At 44.2% G+C, this 16,814-nt stretch overlaps 1 protein-coding gene across 1 annotated transcript in view; it reads right to left on the bottom strand.

Moving 5' to 3' along the window:
• LOC137878896 (rho GTPase-activating protein 6-like) overlaps positions 1-15,988 on the bottom strand; it is a 53,391-nt gene extending 37,403 nt beyond the window's left edge. The window contains exon 1 of the mRNA XM_068719394.1: positions 15,353-15,988. Within this exon, the coding sequence (XP_068575495.1) occupies positions 15,353-15,847 (495 nt within the window). The 5' untranslated portion in view covers positions 15,848-15,988. The remainder of the gene's footprint in view (positions 1-15,352) is intronic.
• Between the last annotated feature and the right edge of the window lie 826 nt (positions 15,989-16,814).

The following is a 16,814-nucleotide window of genomic DNA, read 5'->3' as shown; positions in this document are numbered from 1 at the left end:
TTGGTCAAAATACGGCAAAAAAATGAAAAACAATGTCTACTCTTGAGTGCAGAAGTAATTTAATGCAATGGACTACAACACAGTCAAACAAACCACAGCTCACTTATTTTCTCTCGCTTGCGAACAAAAAAAAAACCAACCTAATTAAAGGTGGCAGCGCTTAAGAAAACAGCAGCTCCACACCTGTTATAAAACATCAAGAGATCCACGCTTTTGGAAAAACAACAGCTCCTTTTCACTTTGTCTTCTTCATTTTGTCGGCGACACAGTTCTGCCTGACGCAGAGCGTTTGGACCAACTCTCGAGTAAACTAAAGGAACAGCCGCTGAGCGAATCTCCAGAGAGGCTTTGGAATAGCTTGAATAACAGAATAAAATGTCCACTGAGTGATGTGACGTGCGCGTGTTGGCTCAGCCTCCGCTGAAGGAGAGCGCCTCTCTCTGTACGTTCATCCAAACACTTAGTGTTCCTGTGTGTGTGTGTTTTGGATCTATTAGCCACTGTTGTAGGAATGAGGACTCCTTAGTTCTGCTTATTGTTTAGCTCAGAGTGTGAGTTTATGAGAGTGTATGAACTGGTTTTACATGAACTCACACAAACTTGGCTTTAGTTTGAAGTATTCCGAGTCCAAGATGTTGGCCCAGGCATTACATCACATCACATCACTTTAACAACTGTGAAAAGCGGGCAACTGTCCTAGACCCCCAGGGGCCCGAAAAGCTCAAGATTGATTGTGTGTCAATTATTTTTTTCACGATATGATTTACTGCAAATATCCACCACTTAAGTACGTTATGAACTAAGGCTGCATCTATATTATAGCCAACTTTTGAGGCCGAACGAAAGGCCAATTGTGTTTCTACACTTTGGTCAGTGTACGGATTAAAGAAACCAACTCTTACGAGTTAAATATTGAGCTTCAGGTTTCCTTCCTTTTCGACAGAGCCAGGCTCACTATTTGCCTGTTTCTGATGTTTGAGCTGTGCTAAGGTAACCATCTGCGTTTTGCATTCTGAACTGGGGTAAAGGGCGAGACACGTTCAATGATGAATGACAGTTTAGTCCATTTCTAATGGACACAATAATTGTGTGTGTGTTTTTTACTAAATCAATCCGATAGTGGACTCTATTCATTGAGCAATCAAAGTGCTCATGCTAGCGATTAGTGATATATTGTGGACAGTGGCTGATCCATGGCCTCCACATCCAATCACCTGCTTGCATGCAAATGAGTGTGCTTAGTGTTGCCGGCGCTTTGTCTCATCACGTGTTGTTTTATGCAAATCTGTTTGAAATGCAATCACTCGAGCACCAGAGGCGAGGCCGTGTAGACAATATGGAGCTGCATGGATGAGTATTACACACTCAACTGTCTTCATTAGTCTGCTTGTTTTCTATGGTAATCAGCTCAACCTGGCGAAGCTTTCACTTGTTTCAGATGCAAATCTACTTGTCTGATTTTTTTTTTTCTTCTGGTGTTTCTCAAAGCTAGTGAGGTTTTTTTGTACTTAAAAATATGCAAAAAATAAATTCAAAATAATAGACACCATATTTCTCTCAACCTCTGCCCTTCTCCTCTTCCTCCCTGGAGTTGTACCTCTTCTCTGCCACACCTTCACCCCATCTCGGCCCACGATCGCCTTTCATTTGCAGCAGATGTATTTTAGTGTTGCTTTGGTCGGGCCTACTATGGACTGCAAACTCATTTGAACTCTTCGGGCCATAACAAACGAGCACAAGTGACATTGCTTGGACGTACCCTTCATCTGTGTTTATCAGTTTGTGCTTTTGGATTCCCAGGATCTTTTCCAACATATTCATATAAGTTGACATAAGTACCCCTGTATGCATGCATGCATACGTTGGGTACATGTGCTTGTGCATTCACAGACGCTCTGTTTGCATAGCTGTATACACATGCAGTGAATGCGGTCGTGTGTGTGATCTGTGCAGCATGTAAGTCACCTGGTCTAAAGCATATCAAAGCTTTATCAGATTCGAACTGAGCGGCCTCAGTTCTTCTCAGTTCAGGGGATAAATATTTAGTGTGCAGGATAAACACAGCAGCCCTCTAGGAATGCTCTGTTCACGAATGACAGCAATGCTTTTATCCTTCTACTGATAATCTGGGTGAGGGACATCATCCGAATATGCAACACGTGCAGCCATGACGTTCTGTCTCTCTGATAAACTGTCCAGTGTGATGATAGACTATAAGCATACATTACATGTTTATGCTCATATTACTGAGAGTCTTACAATTATGTTATTCTATGCGTTTGTTATTGTCAAAAAAGCTTGTTGAAAATACCCAAAAAAAAGAAGAAGATAAACAAAATCAGCTGCGCATTGTAGTTTTTAGCAAATGTTAGCAGAGCATTGTTTTATTTCCAGCTGTGGATAAATACACATTCAGTGTCCTTGGAGTATTTATTTATTTATAGGGGCTACACAGACAATACTTGTTAGAGGGATCAATATATTTATGATTTCAATAATAAGAAAAATAAAGAATATCGACATCCTTGTACTTAAACATGTTAGTTAGCCGACTAGCCAACCTCCCAAAAACTTTGATTCAAGGTTCATTTTAAATTACAAACAAACTGAAACGCATAGCTTTTATATTCTGAGGCGTTTTTTAATTTCCCACACAGTATTGTCATGTGATTTGACATGAGCTTCACCAGGCAAGCTCAGTGTTTAAGTATGTGTGTGCATGTTTGGGTGGAGGCATGGGACGAGAAGAAGAAGAAAGAGCTGGAAGACAGACAGGAGGTGGGGGTTGACGGATCCATCCCATCCCTTTTTTCAATCTCTGGAATGTGGCTGGAATCCAAGCTCGACTCCCCTGTTGGCTCCACCCACACACACAATCACAAGCTGGGTTTGCAGCAGTTATTCCCTAAAATAAAATAAATTCACAAACTAGGACTTGTCAGTCAAGTATATTAGGGTTAGGGTTAGATTCCACAGCCAACCACACAGTGGTAAAAAAAGAGCAGGGAACGTTGTGACCTTAAGATGATTTAGGTTTGTTTTACCCTAAAACGTGACTTTCTTTCCACAGTGTGTATTGAGCTACAACAATATGTGCTGAGACCTACAGATGTCACACATTTTGCACAGGAATAATTGCTAAACGTGTGCAGCTAAGCTAATAAATACAATACATGTTCCCTGTAAGAGTCACTCTCAATCAGCCCTATACGTGATATTATGCAGCCATAATGTCAGGAAAGGTACGAGTGATGTTTAAGGTCGATGGCGTTTTGCACCTCTCAACATCTTTATTGCTATATTCTATTTGTAATTTCAGTTCATGTTCCCCATGTCTGATTTTTTTCCATTGCCTAGAAACTTGCACTAACTGCGTCAGAGCCTTTGAACATAGACCGTCTCCGAATGCTTACGTTCGAGGAGGACGGCGTCTTTGTTCTCGCTCGTACGGCCAGGGTCAGCGGCGTGTTTACATCACCGAGCTGTCGCCACGGCAACAGACCGAACCTCGCGGGCACAAAGAGTAGAGTCTGAAGAGTCGGATTCGGAAATCCTTGAAAGCAACATAACAAAGTGCAGTTGCATTACGCGACACAGGACCAGTTCATTTCAGTGTGAGCCGCCTCTCTTCTCAGGTGCTCTCAAGATATAAGCTGGTCTCAAACCAGCCAAATTCACACCACATTGTTTTGTGTGTTTATGCATAATGCATGGTAAGAGTTTACCAGCATCCTTCTAGCCAGTGTGGCTTCCCAACTAAATCCTGTAAACGCACTCAATGAACCAAATCCAAACATCTATTCTGTGCGGTTATGATTGCCCAGCGAGTCGGCTTTTCACTGGTCGACTGTCGGCAGAAAGCCAAGTGGAAAGATTTAATAACTTCATAAAACCAAAAGGCATGGTAAACATTCAGAAATACTAATTCGAGCACACACACACACACACACACACACACACACACACACACACACATCAACACTGTATGACTGCGGTAGTCATTTCAGAGCCTATTAAATCTCCATTAACACGGAGCCTCCCTGCTAGCCCGAGCTAATCCAACCCAGGTGTGTGTGTGTGTGTGTGTGTGTGTGTGTGTGTGTGTGTGTGTGTGTGTGTGTGTGTGTGTGTGTGTGTGTGTGTGTGTGTGTGTGTGTGTGTGAGAGAGAGAGAGAGAGAGAGAGAGAGAGAGAGAGAGAGAGAGAGAGAGAGAGAGAGAGAGAGAGAGAGAGAGAGAGAGAGAGAGAGAGAGAGAGAGAGAGAGAGAGAGAGAGAGAGAGAGAGAGAGAGAGAGAGAGAGAGAGAGAGAGAGAGTTTTTACCCCATCTCTCCACTGCTCCCTCCTTCTTTCTCTCCCCCTCTACTTTCTCTCTGTCTCTTACTCTCTCCCCCCCCCCCCCCCCCCCCCCCCCCCCTTTCCATATCTCTGTTTCAACGAATGGCTCCATTTCCCACGCTCTGCCCTAAACCTGGCAGCTCTGCAACCTCCTCCAATTAGGTCAAATCAAGGCAAATTGCAGCTCTCAGCGGGAAAGCAGACTGACACACCTCATTGTTGATCTCCTTAAGCACAGGCATCTCCACAGTCACCTAAAGTCTGGAAAAGACAGCCGTAGAGTTCTCCTCTTTGAGTCGTCTCTCTTCACCGTCGGCCCGGGTGAAGCGCTTTCACTGATTCTTTAAGTGCGTATCCCACATGCTAATCGACACCTGGGCTGCTACATCCATCCAAGAGCTTCTTTTTTTGAGCCCCTTTGTGTTCATTTAAAGTGTCTTGAGAGTGGAAGCCCGATGGAATGAGACGATGAATCCAACAAGACAAAGCATTTGCTTTGTGTTCAGCCTGAAGAATGAGGCTGAAAGATGATGCACAGTGACATCAGGGTTCTGAAGCGCATAATAAACATGAATGATGCCTTTATGGGAACAATACAAGTGAGACTCTCTTTAGAGGATTTTTTTCTTTAGTCATGGTGGCCATCGCCGCTAATGCCAACCACCCGCTTCTTCTTCTGTTTATTGCAAACAAACCGCTGCTGCTGTTGCTGGAAATGTAAAAAAAAACAAAAACTCATCACTTCCTGTACTGGTGGAATTTTCCCTGGGAAAGACCTACTTGACGCCAGGTGTCCAGAAAGGTAAAACCCTTCCTGAGCTGGCATCAGGCTGATGTGCTCTTGTGTTTGAGCAATCATCCATAGAGAACGTGGCAAAATGAGCGTTTATTTATTAGAAAAAGTAACATAAATACCTTTGATCCTCTTAAATGCATGCTTCAACATTTGACTACAAGCCTGAAGGCGCACGTTTCCTTTAAACTTCAAAAAAAGAAAACATCTTTAGTACAAAAAAGTAGGCCAACATCTCTGTTATTTTAATGTGGGAGACTACTGGTTCTTAAAAACTAATATCGTATGTACACACTCTCTCTTTCTAACACACACACACACACACACACACACACACACACACACACACACACACACTGATGTTCTGGGAAGGTACTCTGCAGGAGAGAATTTGATCTTTGCTTGGAAGTGATGCTGTTCCCTACCAAAGCAGTACAAACACACATTGTTATGTTTGTGTGTGGGTGTGTGTGTGTGTGTGTGTGTGTGTGTGTGTGTGGGTATTGGTGACAGTACAAACAATTCCACTCCACTGGAGATGTCTTATGAGAATACTTTGCAAATGTGTAATAATAACAACACAAGCCCACATTTACCAGAAGGTTTTATTGGTTTAAGTGCTTTAACAGTGAGGAGGGAGGGCAGTTTATAGGGAAATCGATGCATGCATTGATTGTGTGAGCGCCCTGCAGACGACAACAGCTCCAGTCAGGTTTATATGTATAGATGTTTGCGGTCTGCAACACATTGTCAGCCTGTTAAAATATCCTTTTAAAGCGAACACATTCCAGGGCCTAGGATCAAATTGTTTGGGTTTCTCCTCCCTGTCCAATGCATTTTAAACAGTTTTATTTGGCCCCAGCACTGTGAAATACGGTCTGCCTGCAGCTGGTATCAGCTTTTGTAATGTTTTTGTAAGATACTTATGACATAGAGAGGCCGAGGAGACAGATGTGCGCAGCTGTGACGGGCCATAATGCAGCCCACCCACATTTTTACTATAATTGATCATCGGTTTGTGCGTGCGTGTGCGCGTGTGCGTACGTGTCCATCCAGATAATACTCAATGTTCTCAACTCATGGGAGATTTACTGGAAGCTGACTGGCACCCTCTAGTGGCAAAAACAACTCCTCACATTTCTCTCTTAATCTGCACTTTCCCATTCATTTTACTGAGTTATCTGCCACTAAATTCAATAAAATGCAGCACTATATAGTGTTTTAGTACATTGTATGCAACAGTAATATTAAGACTACAGTAAGCAAACTGGAAAAACAATAGTAATGTACTGTACTATAGTAATGCAATATAAACGTGGCACCATTACAACCCTTTTAATTAGGATATTTATATATATATATATATATATATATATATATATATATATATATATATATATATATATATATTTGGCTGATTCACTTCTTGTTTTGGGGTAATATAGCCAAGGCAAAGATGTGTGATGGAAGGTGGCATGTATGAAGAGTGTAATGGGAGATGATTTATTTGTTATGTCCACTAGATGGCATTAAAACGTTTTGATTCAGCTTTCTCTTTATCAGGCCTTTCTGCTGAGTGCATGCAAATGATCACAAACTTTGCACTTTGAAGGTACCTCTGACTTAAATACGACACCCATCATATTTCAACTGCAGGTACACACATAAGCTGCACAGTCCTCAACACACACACACACACACACACACACACACACACACCTGCAACCGATATGACTCTCCCCGCCTCGCCTCTGGAACTTGAGTGTTCCTCCGCTGAGCTGTTTTTCTATTTATAGCCACAGAGCTCCGGCTGTGTCTGAAATGCCTGCTGTCTCATTCTGTTTTGCTCCCTCGTTCAGGGCGAGAGAGGTCCTCTGCTTTAAATCACTCTGCTTTTCGGGGGCCTGGAGTCATGTATATCTGACAAGGATTTGCTTTCATAAGAGCGTGTCTGTCATTTGTCTGTTTCTATGCTAAACAGATGTTCACATGGCGGTAGATCCGTGAGACGGTACAGTGTATGTGCGCCCATGTCACTTGAGGAACTTTCCTCAACATGACCTGACCGCCTCTAATCCTTACTCCCTACCGACCTCCTGACCCTTTCAAGAAACTGCATGCAGCTGACCGACTCCTCGGTTTGTCATCGATTTCTAAAAGTAAAAGCCAACGTTTATGTTGTGCTTTGTTTCAAATCAATGCTGCTTTGGCAGGAGAATACATTTTGAAGCCATACGAGTGCAACTTTAGGCTGCGATGTTTGTTACACTCCCCAGTATGAATGTGTCGCAATGCAGGAAGCTTACTCATGACTTCATATTCTACTTTCAGCGTCTGCGGAGACAACAAGGTTTTACGGCAACTGCACATGTGTGAACACGCCTCATCCAACACGATCTCCCTCCCAACTCGTCACATGCAGTCAGGACCGCTTTGGGGTCCCTTTTTAATAACGGACTGGCTCTTTAGCATCCATTTTCAACTTGCAGGGTAGTCCCATAGACTTCAACACGTGGTTAACATTGTGAAGTCAAACTAAACTACTTCTTAAGTTCAGGCAACACAATGACTTTGTTAAGTTTCAGAAAAGATCAAGGTTTGAGTTAAAATGAGTGTTTGTTACGTATGTGAATACATATTCGACGAGGTGGGAGTGAGGAATAAACCGAATCACGTGTGTGACCGCTGTCCATATTGCTAGATTATTATTGGAGTCTGATGTTGTGTTTTGTCTACAAGAGAAACTTCGGCCTGAGAGGTCATCAAAACATGAAGATTCATCCTCTAGGCTAGTTTTTGAGATGGAAATTGAGTTCAGTTAAAGAAAATTAGTGGAAACTGCATAAACACGTGTCTGTAAAAAGGGAGTTTTACGCCGCCGTTTGAAAGATGACACTGATTTGGCCCTCAGCTCCTCAGGCAGTTCGGTTCAAAGGAGCCTCCATGCCAGAGAACAGATTGTTGCCTGCTTTCAGTGCAGTCTTTGGAAGGGCAAAGCTGGACCTGTCCAACAAACCCGGGCTGCGATCCCAGCTCGGTTCTTGTTTCCGTAAAAGTCAAATCAACCTGGTGTGATCTCATGTTTTTTTGCTCCGGTTGCTGCATTCAGCGTAAACACGGGATTAGAGAGAATGGGGGGAGCGCCTTTAAAAAGTGAGGCAGTAAAAGTCAAGAACAGGACAGGAGAAAGCTTCTGTGATGAAAAACAAAACCAGGCAGAAAAAGGGATGGGTGTGTGAAGAGGACAGGAAGTTGGTGAGAGGGTCACTCAGTCAGTAGCCTCCCCTTCTTCAATAGGAGCCCTGGGGCCTCGGCATGAAGCTCTGACCTGGAATTCCAAATAAATAATTCCTTAAAACCCCCACTGAAGGAGACACACACACACACACACACACACACACACACACACACACACACACACACGAAGGGGGTGCACCGAGCAAAATGTACAATTACTCCAAAACCACGGCTTATTTAGACTAGTTTTCCCAATATTTAAGGGTGCATTTGATCGACAGACATAATTCTGCAAGGGAAAATCACACACGCATGCATGCACCAAAGTGTACACACTCGTAGGTATTAATTGTCAAAGCTTAGCTCTCACAGTAGCCTAAATCCTGCATGTGTGAGCAGGAACATTCGGTTAATCCTTACTAAATACACCATGAAACCCTTTCTTTCAGTAATAAATGAGCAGGCAAAGGGAGGCATGACACTGAGGTCAAATGCTCTTTAGTATATGCAAGTAATTAATATACGCAGAACAGGAAAGCCAACAAAACAACACAGTTTACAGTGAAGCAGTAAGCAAGATGTCCTCGGCTGCACTGAGATGTGCCAATGGTCAAATGAAAACTGTAGCGTGACAAAATCAAAACCAAAATTGGATTTTATTTCTCGGGGCTCATGTTTCCGCTACGGGACAGGATATGAACATGCAGTGTCCTCTTGATATTCCTCATGAAGATCGTTGCACTCGCTGAAACACAGAGCCAGAGCATGTCCATCACCCTGAGCAAGATGTCAGGGTGGAAAAACTCTCTTGATTGGTATTGTTCTCGAGATCAGCAGAAAAAAAACAACTTAAATGGATAACACGAAACGCTGGTGGGTATTATTATGGTAGTTTTTGTTGTAATTGACTCCACCCTCTCGTGTCATTCTGGTTGTAAACAAACAAGATGGCGACGGACAAAAACCCTTCAAAACTATAGTCCACAAAGCAACGGGTGACGTCACAGTGACTAAGTCCACTTCTAATAAACCCAGAATATTGTGACCAAAGAGTGAGCCGTTCATTAGAGCGCCTACGATAATCAGATCATTTCTAATATGATTATGCTAAACAAATATTTCTCATTGCATGTTTCTTAATGTATGTGAGGGAATTTAAATCCACAGCATTTAAAAAAAAAAAAAAAGCCTTAAAATATCTCTTTAAGTCACTTTTTCAGTTTCTCTCTCCGTGTTATTGTTCTGAGATTAGACAAAGAGCGGGTGTGTTGGTGACGCAACGAAACGTTCTCACCCAGTGTGAGTATCACATCACCAGAGTTTACACTGATTGAGACGAATGCATAAATGGGAAGTTGTAAACTTAACACACAATGACAGATGTGAGAGGATCTTGTCCATGCGTTTCCCCCCGCAGCCCATGACAAACCACATTAGAGAGGACATTAGTGGACACAGGGGTCACTGTAACGCACACACACACACACACACACACACACACACACACACATACACAAGGGGACGGCCATTAGATCATCCACCCGCTGCCTTCGGATTCTCACACACACACACACACACACACACACACACACACACACACACACACACACACACACACACACACACACACACACTGAACGTAACTCAACACCGCTGCTTTCTCACTGGAGGAGCGCTTTAATCTGCACCAGACAGAGAGATTCTGGCTGCGGAAATTAATGTTTACTTTTCAGCCGTCTCTATTTCCAACTGCTCTCGTTTTTCCTCCGTTGTTGAGAAAACATCCCAGCGGAGATGTGAGATTGCGAAACCAAGAACGCCGGCAAACAAACCCCGCTGTTTCATATGGTTCTTTTCAGCGGAATATCACACAAACTTGTCAAAAGATTACCCCGCAAGGTATCACGTTTCTGGGAAGACACATTATACAGTATAGTGCTAGCTACGTCTCATTGGAAGCAAACGTTTGTCATGTCCTATACTTGTCTGATTGCTTTCTGGTTACTTTACAGCACAGAACTAAGAAAGGGTGCTGTGCCACGGCTGAATATTTAGATGATTTCATAAATAGGAGGCCTGTCAGTAGGCTGTACATGTTAACAACCAGGCCCGTTAAACTTAATAAGGACCGTAATCCAACTACAGCCCCATGCAGACCCACATGCATCAACCCAGAGCCTCTCCCAGGAGGGGAGCTGTACTAGAACATGCTGCAGAGCTCGTCTATACCATAACTATGCATGTTAAGCAGCAAGAAACAACAGGCTCGGTGGTTGCTTTTTGAACACAGCTTCATCATTTCAACATGTGACTCATTCTGATGTAGTGAGCAACGCATGCAAAGAGGAAATCCACCCTAAAATCAGGCCTTTTGTATCAGACATATCAAGAACTGCAGAAATGATCTTTAAATCCTGTACAGCTAAGAGCAGCTGTCCTTTGACTCCCATCGGATCAGACTCTGACTTTAAGACTACGGTGAACCCACATCAGAAACGTAATGCTGTAAGCCACGAAAGTCAACCTGCACCCCATCAGTTTCAGTGGTTTGCCAAAAGCTCTTGCAACAGCGTGATGACATCCTACTCCTTGATTTACATTGTAATCCACTCGCTCTGCACTCTGTGATAATGTTTCGTTAAACAGAGAGAAAAAAAAACCTCTTTCTAGATTAATGAGACTTTGCAAATCCTTGGGCTGAACCCTCCGAGGTAGTGTGTGGATTAGTTTTTAGTTTGTATTTTTGGTACGCACATTCCAAAGATGTCGAAAGCGTCAAGGTCTCGTTCCTCCAACGCAGCCTCCTCACTTTGAGGGAACTTAGGGAGGAAATCGGGGAGGAAAAGCAAAATGGATGGCTGTTAGGTTCAAAAGTTCAGGCCTCTCTGTTTCCTAGAGCAAGTGTGTGTTGTGTATCAGAATTTCAAAGATACAGTCTCAGGTTTTTGTTGTATTTCTCATTGCATTGCTATTGTTTCGTGTTGTAGTTTTGATTTTCATTCGAGTCGTTGAACAAATTCAAGAGTGAGAGTTGCCTCATTCCTGAGTGTTTTTGTTTGATGACGCATGTTTTCCAGGAACACTGGGAAACATTTTGAAGAGATCTGCATATAGGAGAGAAGGACACAGAAGAGGGAGAGTCATGAACTAGGAATAGTCCAGTAACAGACCTTTCCTAGTTCATGACTGGGTTAGGATGCATAGAGCGTAGAGGTGGAGACGGGACGTTCTTTTCGCCATAAAGCATGACATTGCCATCGTCATGAGTGTTGAAATGACCCGTGTCAACTGGCTTATATGGTTCAAAGCGCACTGACGTTCATACTGAAGATGTTGGACAAAGCAGGGAGGCTGAATTAGGATGCATGATGTGTGATAAATGAAGCGTTGCCCCTGCAGCTTGAAAAATAAATGCGTTTACGAGATGTGTAAGCTCGGAACATAATGATAATATTTCACATAACGGGGGGGGATTCTATCAAAAATAGATCTCAGTAATGTTACACAGATATTTCTACCAAATAGCCAACAAACTGTCAAAAGTCAATGTGTGAGTCTAGTGATAGTTGTGTTTGGATAACAGAATGTAGTACATGTTACCTTTTAATTGAACCCTCACCCTCATTATTGGTCTCGTTGTGGCGCTATAGAGGAAAAGGCAGCGGATCACCAAAGCCATTTGGGTTCATCCTCTGGGCACCGTGAATGCACCAATCCAACGGACCGATCCATCGACATTGCTGTATAGATCTGTGTCTACGGCATGGTTTACAAAAAAAGACGCAGACATTTAGTGATCCTATGAGCAAACCTCCACTTCTCCTCCGAGCTCAGAGTGCTCTGATGTAGCTCGGCGATGATGCATAAACATAAATCAACACGGGGGCATCTAGAGAATTTTAAGAATGGCAACATGTCAGCGACTGTCATTGTAAATGTCCCACACGAGGACACCGGTCATATATACTGACACTTCAATAAACACTCAAATTATTTCCTCTCTCTCTCTCTCTCTCTCTCTCTCTCTCTCTCTCTCTCTCTCTCTCTCTCTCTCTCTCTCTCTCCACACACTTTAGCGAAAGTGATTCTAAAGTCTGAGCTGCCATCTCACATTCCATTCTTCTCTAGAAGGCAACAGAAGAGTGTGGGATCTGCTCTGTGTAAACACACTAAACCAATCAAAACAGATAAAGTTCGGGATCAACCATTTTTGCACACTAATAGTGGCTCTTTAGCCTTTACAAATAGCATTACCTTACTTGATAGGCCAGAGTAAGCAAACACATTTTCCTTTCCTCCACTTTCCCTCCAACCCCACTCTGTGTTAGTAGCTCTGACCTCAACCAACCACCGTCACACATCAGCCGTTTAGAAGCGATCATTTTGAGATGATTTTCTTCACTTGGCCCCCTCTTCTTAAGCATTGGGGTAAGTGGCTCTAAAAATAGACTGCACAATGTCAACATTCTGGCGCCCTATAAACAACCAGGATTAAATTAGCCGACTGCTGCTTCCTCTCTGAGCCCGTGTGAAGCGCGCGTGAGCGAGCTGTGAGCGAGCTGTGAGCGAGCTGTGAGCGAGCTGTGAGCGTATGTTTTGCGCGCTGAAGTTCCACATTCCAGTGCGCTCCTCTAAAAACCATCCATTGTTTTTATACGTGTGCTGTTCTGCAAGAACATGTTGATAAGACGGCCAACTCTAGAGTCCAATCACTCCACAAGAAGAGCCGCTTCCAGTCACCGGCCCTTCTGCTGTAATAACACCGAGGGTGCTTTGACTTTCCGAAGATTTTCTCCTTTGCGTCATTCTTCGTTCAACATCAACAACCTGACCGTGGAAAAATAGCTATTAATTAAGCAATCACAGGCAATATATCTGTCAGACATTTTCTTTTTGTGTAAACCATCTCCACTTTGTCTCTGCCGCCCCCTTCTTTTCTCCCTCTGCCTCACTGTCCAGGTCTCTCTCCTTAAAAAGGCATAGCATGAGACACATCTGCACAGGTTGCCCTACACACACACACACACACACACACACACACACACACACACACACACACACACACACACTCACACTCTCTCTCAGTGGCACACATGCAAATAATTTAAAGTGGGATCTCAACCAGAGCAAAAGCTAGACATAGATTGCAATACATGACCTTGCACCTACATGTAAAACCTGTCTATCTATATTGATACAATGCAGACGTCTATTCCTGCTTTTTTTCTTTGTTCAGAGAAATTGAGAATTGAATTGCGTTGGGAAAGACAGGTGCATTGCAACTAAATCAAATTCTGCTAGATTCAGTATTCCAAAACATATTCTTTGTTTACGCTTCGTGTCAGGATTTCAGCTCACAGCAACACGTGTGAAACCTCCCAGCGGAGCAGCAACACTCTGTCTCAGCTCTGTATTTTTACAAACACTCTGAGGTGCAATAACTTCAAGGTCCAGATTGTACTAATGACTCCAAACCGATGGCCTCATGTTATCCTCGGTGGAGCGTAGCAGGCGTGTGTGGGGGGGGGGCATGGAAAACAGAGCTGCAGTGGTGGGAAACTGCTGAGTGAGAGCTTCTCCACATCTCAGGGAGGAAGTGTGTGTGTGTGTGTGTGTGTGTGTGTGTGTGTGTGTGTGTGTGTGTGTGTGTGTGTGTGTGTGTGTGTGTGTGTGTGTGTGTGTGTGTGTGTGTGTGTGTGTGTGTGTGTGTGTGTGTGTGTGTGTGTGTGTGTGTGCGCGCGCGCGCGCGTGTGTGTGTGTGTGCAAGAACGTGAAACAGAGAGAGTGAAGCATGGAGCAGCTCTTTGTAATAGGAAATGATGGGAGAGCCGTTTGAGGGGCCGCATGGGTTTTGACCTGGAGACCGCTCGCAGTCGTGAGAACCGACTCCCGGGCCATGTGTCCTTAAGTCCCTCACATCAGCACACGCAGGCGCTGCTGCTGCACGTACACCCGGTGTGGAAGGAGAAGCGAAATACGAGGCCGGGTCCACACAAGAGCCGGGGGAAATTATCATACCTTCTCACCAGTGCATGTGGACTCGTGCCAACTATGCAGCCTATAAACCTCCCCCCCCCTCGCTAAAAGTAAGTCTCCCAAGTATGTTTTGATAAGGCTTTCATACACTGCCCTCCCCCTCATTCACACTCAATTTGAAGCCTATATGAAGACAAAAGCCCAACCAGCCCACTGTTGACAACAGTAGGAGGGGAAAACAAGATTTTGTTGTATTTATTTAATCCTCAGCTCTCCATAAGAGATCCTTCTTCAGCTTTCCCAGAAGTATGCTTTGGTGTAAGGTGACTCTCACAAGGACTGAAAACACTGGGAAACAAATACAGGTAGGATAAGTGCAGCTCCCTTCCCCCTGTTAATTACCCAAGTGCCCTTGGGCAAGACCGAGACAACTGCTCCAGTTGTGGTGGTTTGATACTGGACATCTTCCAGGTGCAGAAGTCAGTGTGGGGTCAACACTCCCTCTTGAAAACCCATAAATCATAGACTCCACCGTCTCCACACAGAAACACCTCGAGTCCTGATGTCACGATTCGATGCACGGTGGAATTCCAGATTTCTGGGTCCAGGAATAAAACATGCATTTTAAAGAGCCTGGCTGTGCTGAAAAGAGATTTGCAGCAGATGTGTGTGCTGGCATAGGGGCTTGACTCGCTTCTAGCAGAAATATACAAACTGTAATATACAAACTGTTCCAGGAGCTGTCATAGACACATAGAGGGATGGAGTTGGACCTAAATTCTGTCTTTCCACATGTTTTAGTGACACAGCATTTTAGTATGGATCCATAATAATGAGGAACTTACTGAAGAAATAGGAAAAGGTAGTTGTTTGCCTTGTTGGATGCCTGATGTCTATATATGTAGCACAGCACTGAACCTGCAAAAACTGTGCCACCCTGAATTAAAACCACAGAGGAAGAAACTCATGCACTGCGCTGGAATCTAAGTTTAAAAAAAAAAAAAGTTTACCTCTGATTTCCACACAACGTAAGCGTGAGAGATGGACGGCTGCGCTTTCCTCTGAAGCCACCTCCGCGGGGAGAACAGAGTGCCGGTGCTCCCGGACGGCGTTGCCCCGGGCCCCCTCACCAGAAACGGTAAATCCCCGGCGGTATTCCTTTTGGCACGCTTCACGATGTCATAGTCAAAGTGGAAGTTGGAGGACGGAGAAACATCCAGAGGAATCGAAGGAGAGGAGATGGACGGTGTTATGGACTCCTTAAGTGTCGGGATTTTGGTGCGTAAAGTCGGTTTCACAGCCGAGCGCTCCGGAGACGCACCTGCGTCCGCAGCCGCCGCTCCAGAAAACGGTGCGCCACTTGCCCCGTGGGTCCCGGTGTCACAGTATCTTATGATGGCGGGGTCCAGGCTCCGGGTTTGGCGTAGCCTCCGTTTGGTTATGGCTTTAGAGGCAGGAGAGGAGCAGGAGAAGACGCTGTTGAGGAGTCCTTGAGCGGCAGACATGTCTCCTAATCTCACATCAGCGCTGCTCAATGCGTCCCTCAAAAGCTCCCCGACAACTACAAGACGCGAGTTTAGCGTTTCCCCACCAAAAGGAAGGGTCCGAGCACGAGCTGGCGGAGAGCTGGAATGTGCCGCATCTGGCTGCGGACGCTGCGTAAAGTGGAGAAAGAGTGAGTCTTCTTTTCCTCTCACGTTGGTCATTCCCAAACTAGAGTGGAGTGAGAACACAGTTTAATTGTGTGTGTGTGTGTGTGTGTGTGTGTGTGTGTGTGTGTGTGTGTGTGTGTGTGTGTAGGAGGGGGTTCAGACAACTTGAGATCAGTTCTTGCATTTTTTGCTTATTAACCATTTGATGTCAACATAGCATTTTATTAACCACTTTGATTTAATTTGGTCAACTCTCCAGGCGAGTTTGCATTTAAAGAGTCGACTCCAAGACCCCCATGGCTCCTCTTTTACTTTGTTGATAAAATGTAAATGCCCTCCAGATGATCCATCAGTGGGAGTTCCCTAATCTCATCCACCAAATTCCATTTAGAAAAGCTTGAAGTTAAACTCCATTTAGTTTCCTGCTGCCTTTGCAATTAAAAAAAAGGAAAGTAAGATAAGTTTCTATGATTAATAAGCTAATTTTCATAATTAGGCGAGTAGACATACACGATAATCAGACGGGCAGAAGGTCACGCTCACAGACAGACAGACATGATTTAGCCATGGGATGAAAATAGGCATATTAATCCTTGTCTCTCATTAATCCACCTCGCCGTCTGGGAATAATGGGTCTATCAGAGAAGCCCGCTGTGTGCTATTATTAGCCGGACAATAAGTGAGCCACAGGATTAATAACCAATGCCTTTCTTTATACACCTGTGCAAGAGGCTGTATTCCAGACATTTGTTTACACAGATGCTCGTGGAGGAGCTCAGCGATCCCAGCATGTTGGGATGGCTGAGTGAGTGTGTTTTTT

This window comes from Cebidichthys violaceus, unplaced genomic scaffold, assembly GCF_023349555.1.
Source record: "Cebidichthys violaceus isolate CVI_PGR_0920_01 unplaced genomic scaffold, fCebVio1.0.p SCAF_24, whole genome shotgun sequence".
Taxonomy (NCBI): domain Eukaryota; kingdom Metazoa; phylum Chordata; class Actinopteri; order Perciformes; family Stichaeidae; genus Cebidichthys; species Cebidichthys violaceus.
This window is presented reverse-complemented; position numbering and strand designations above follow the sequence as displayed.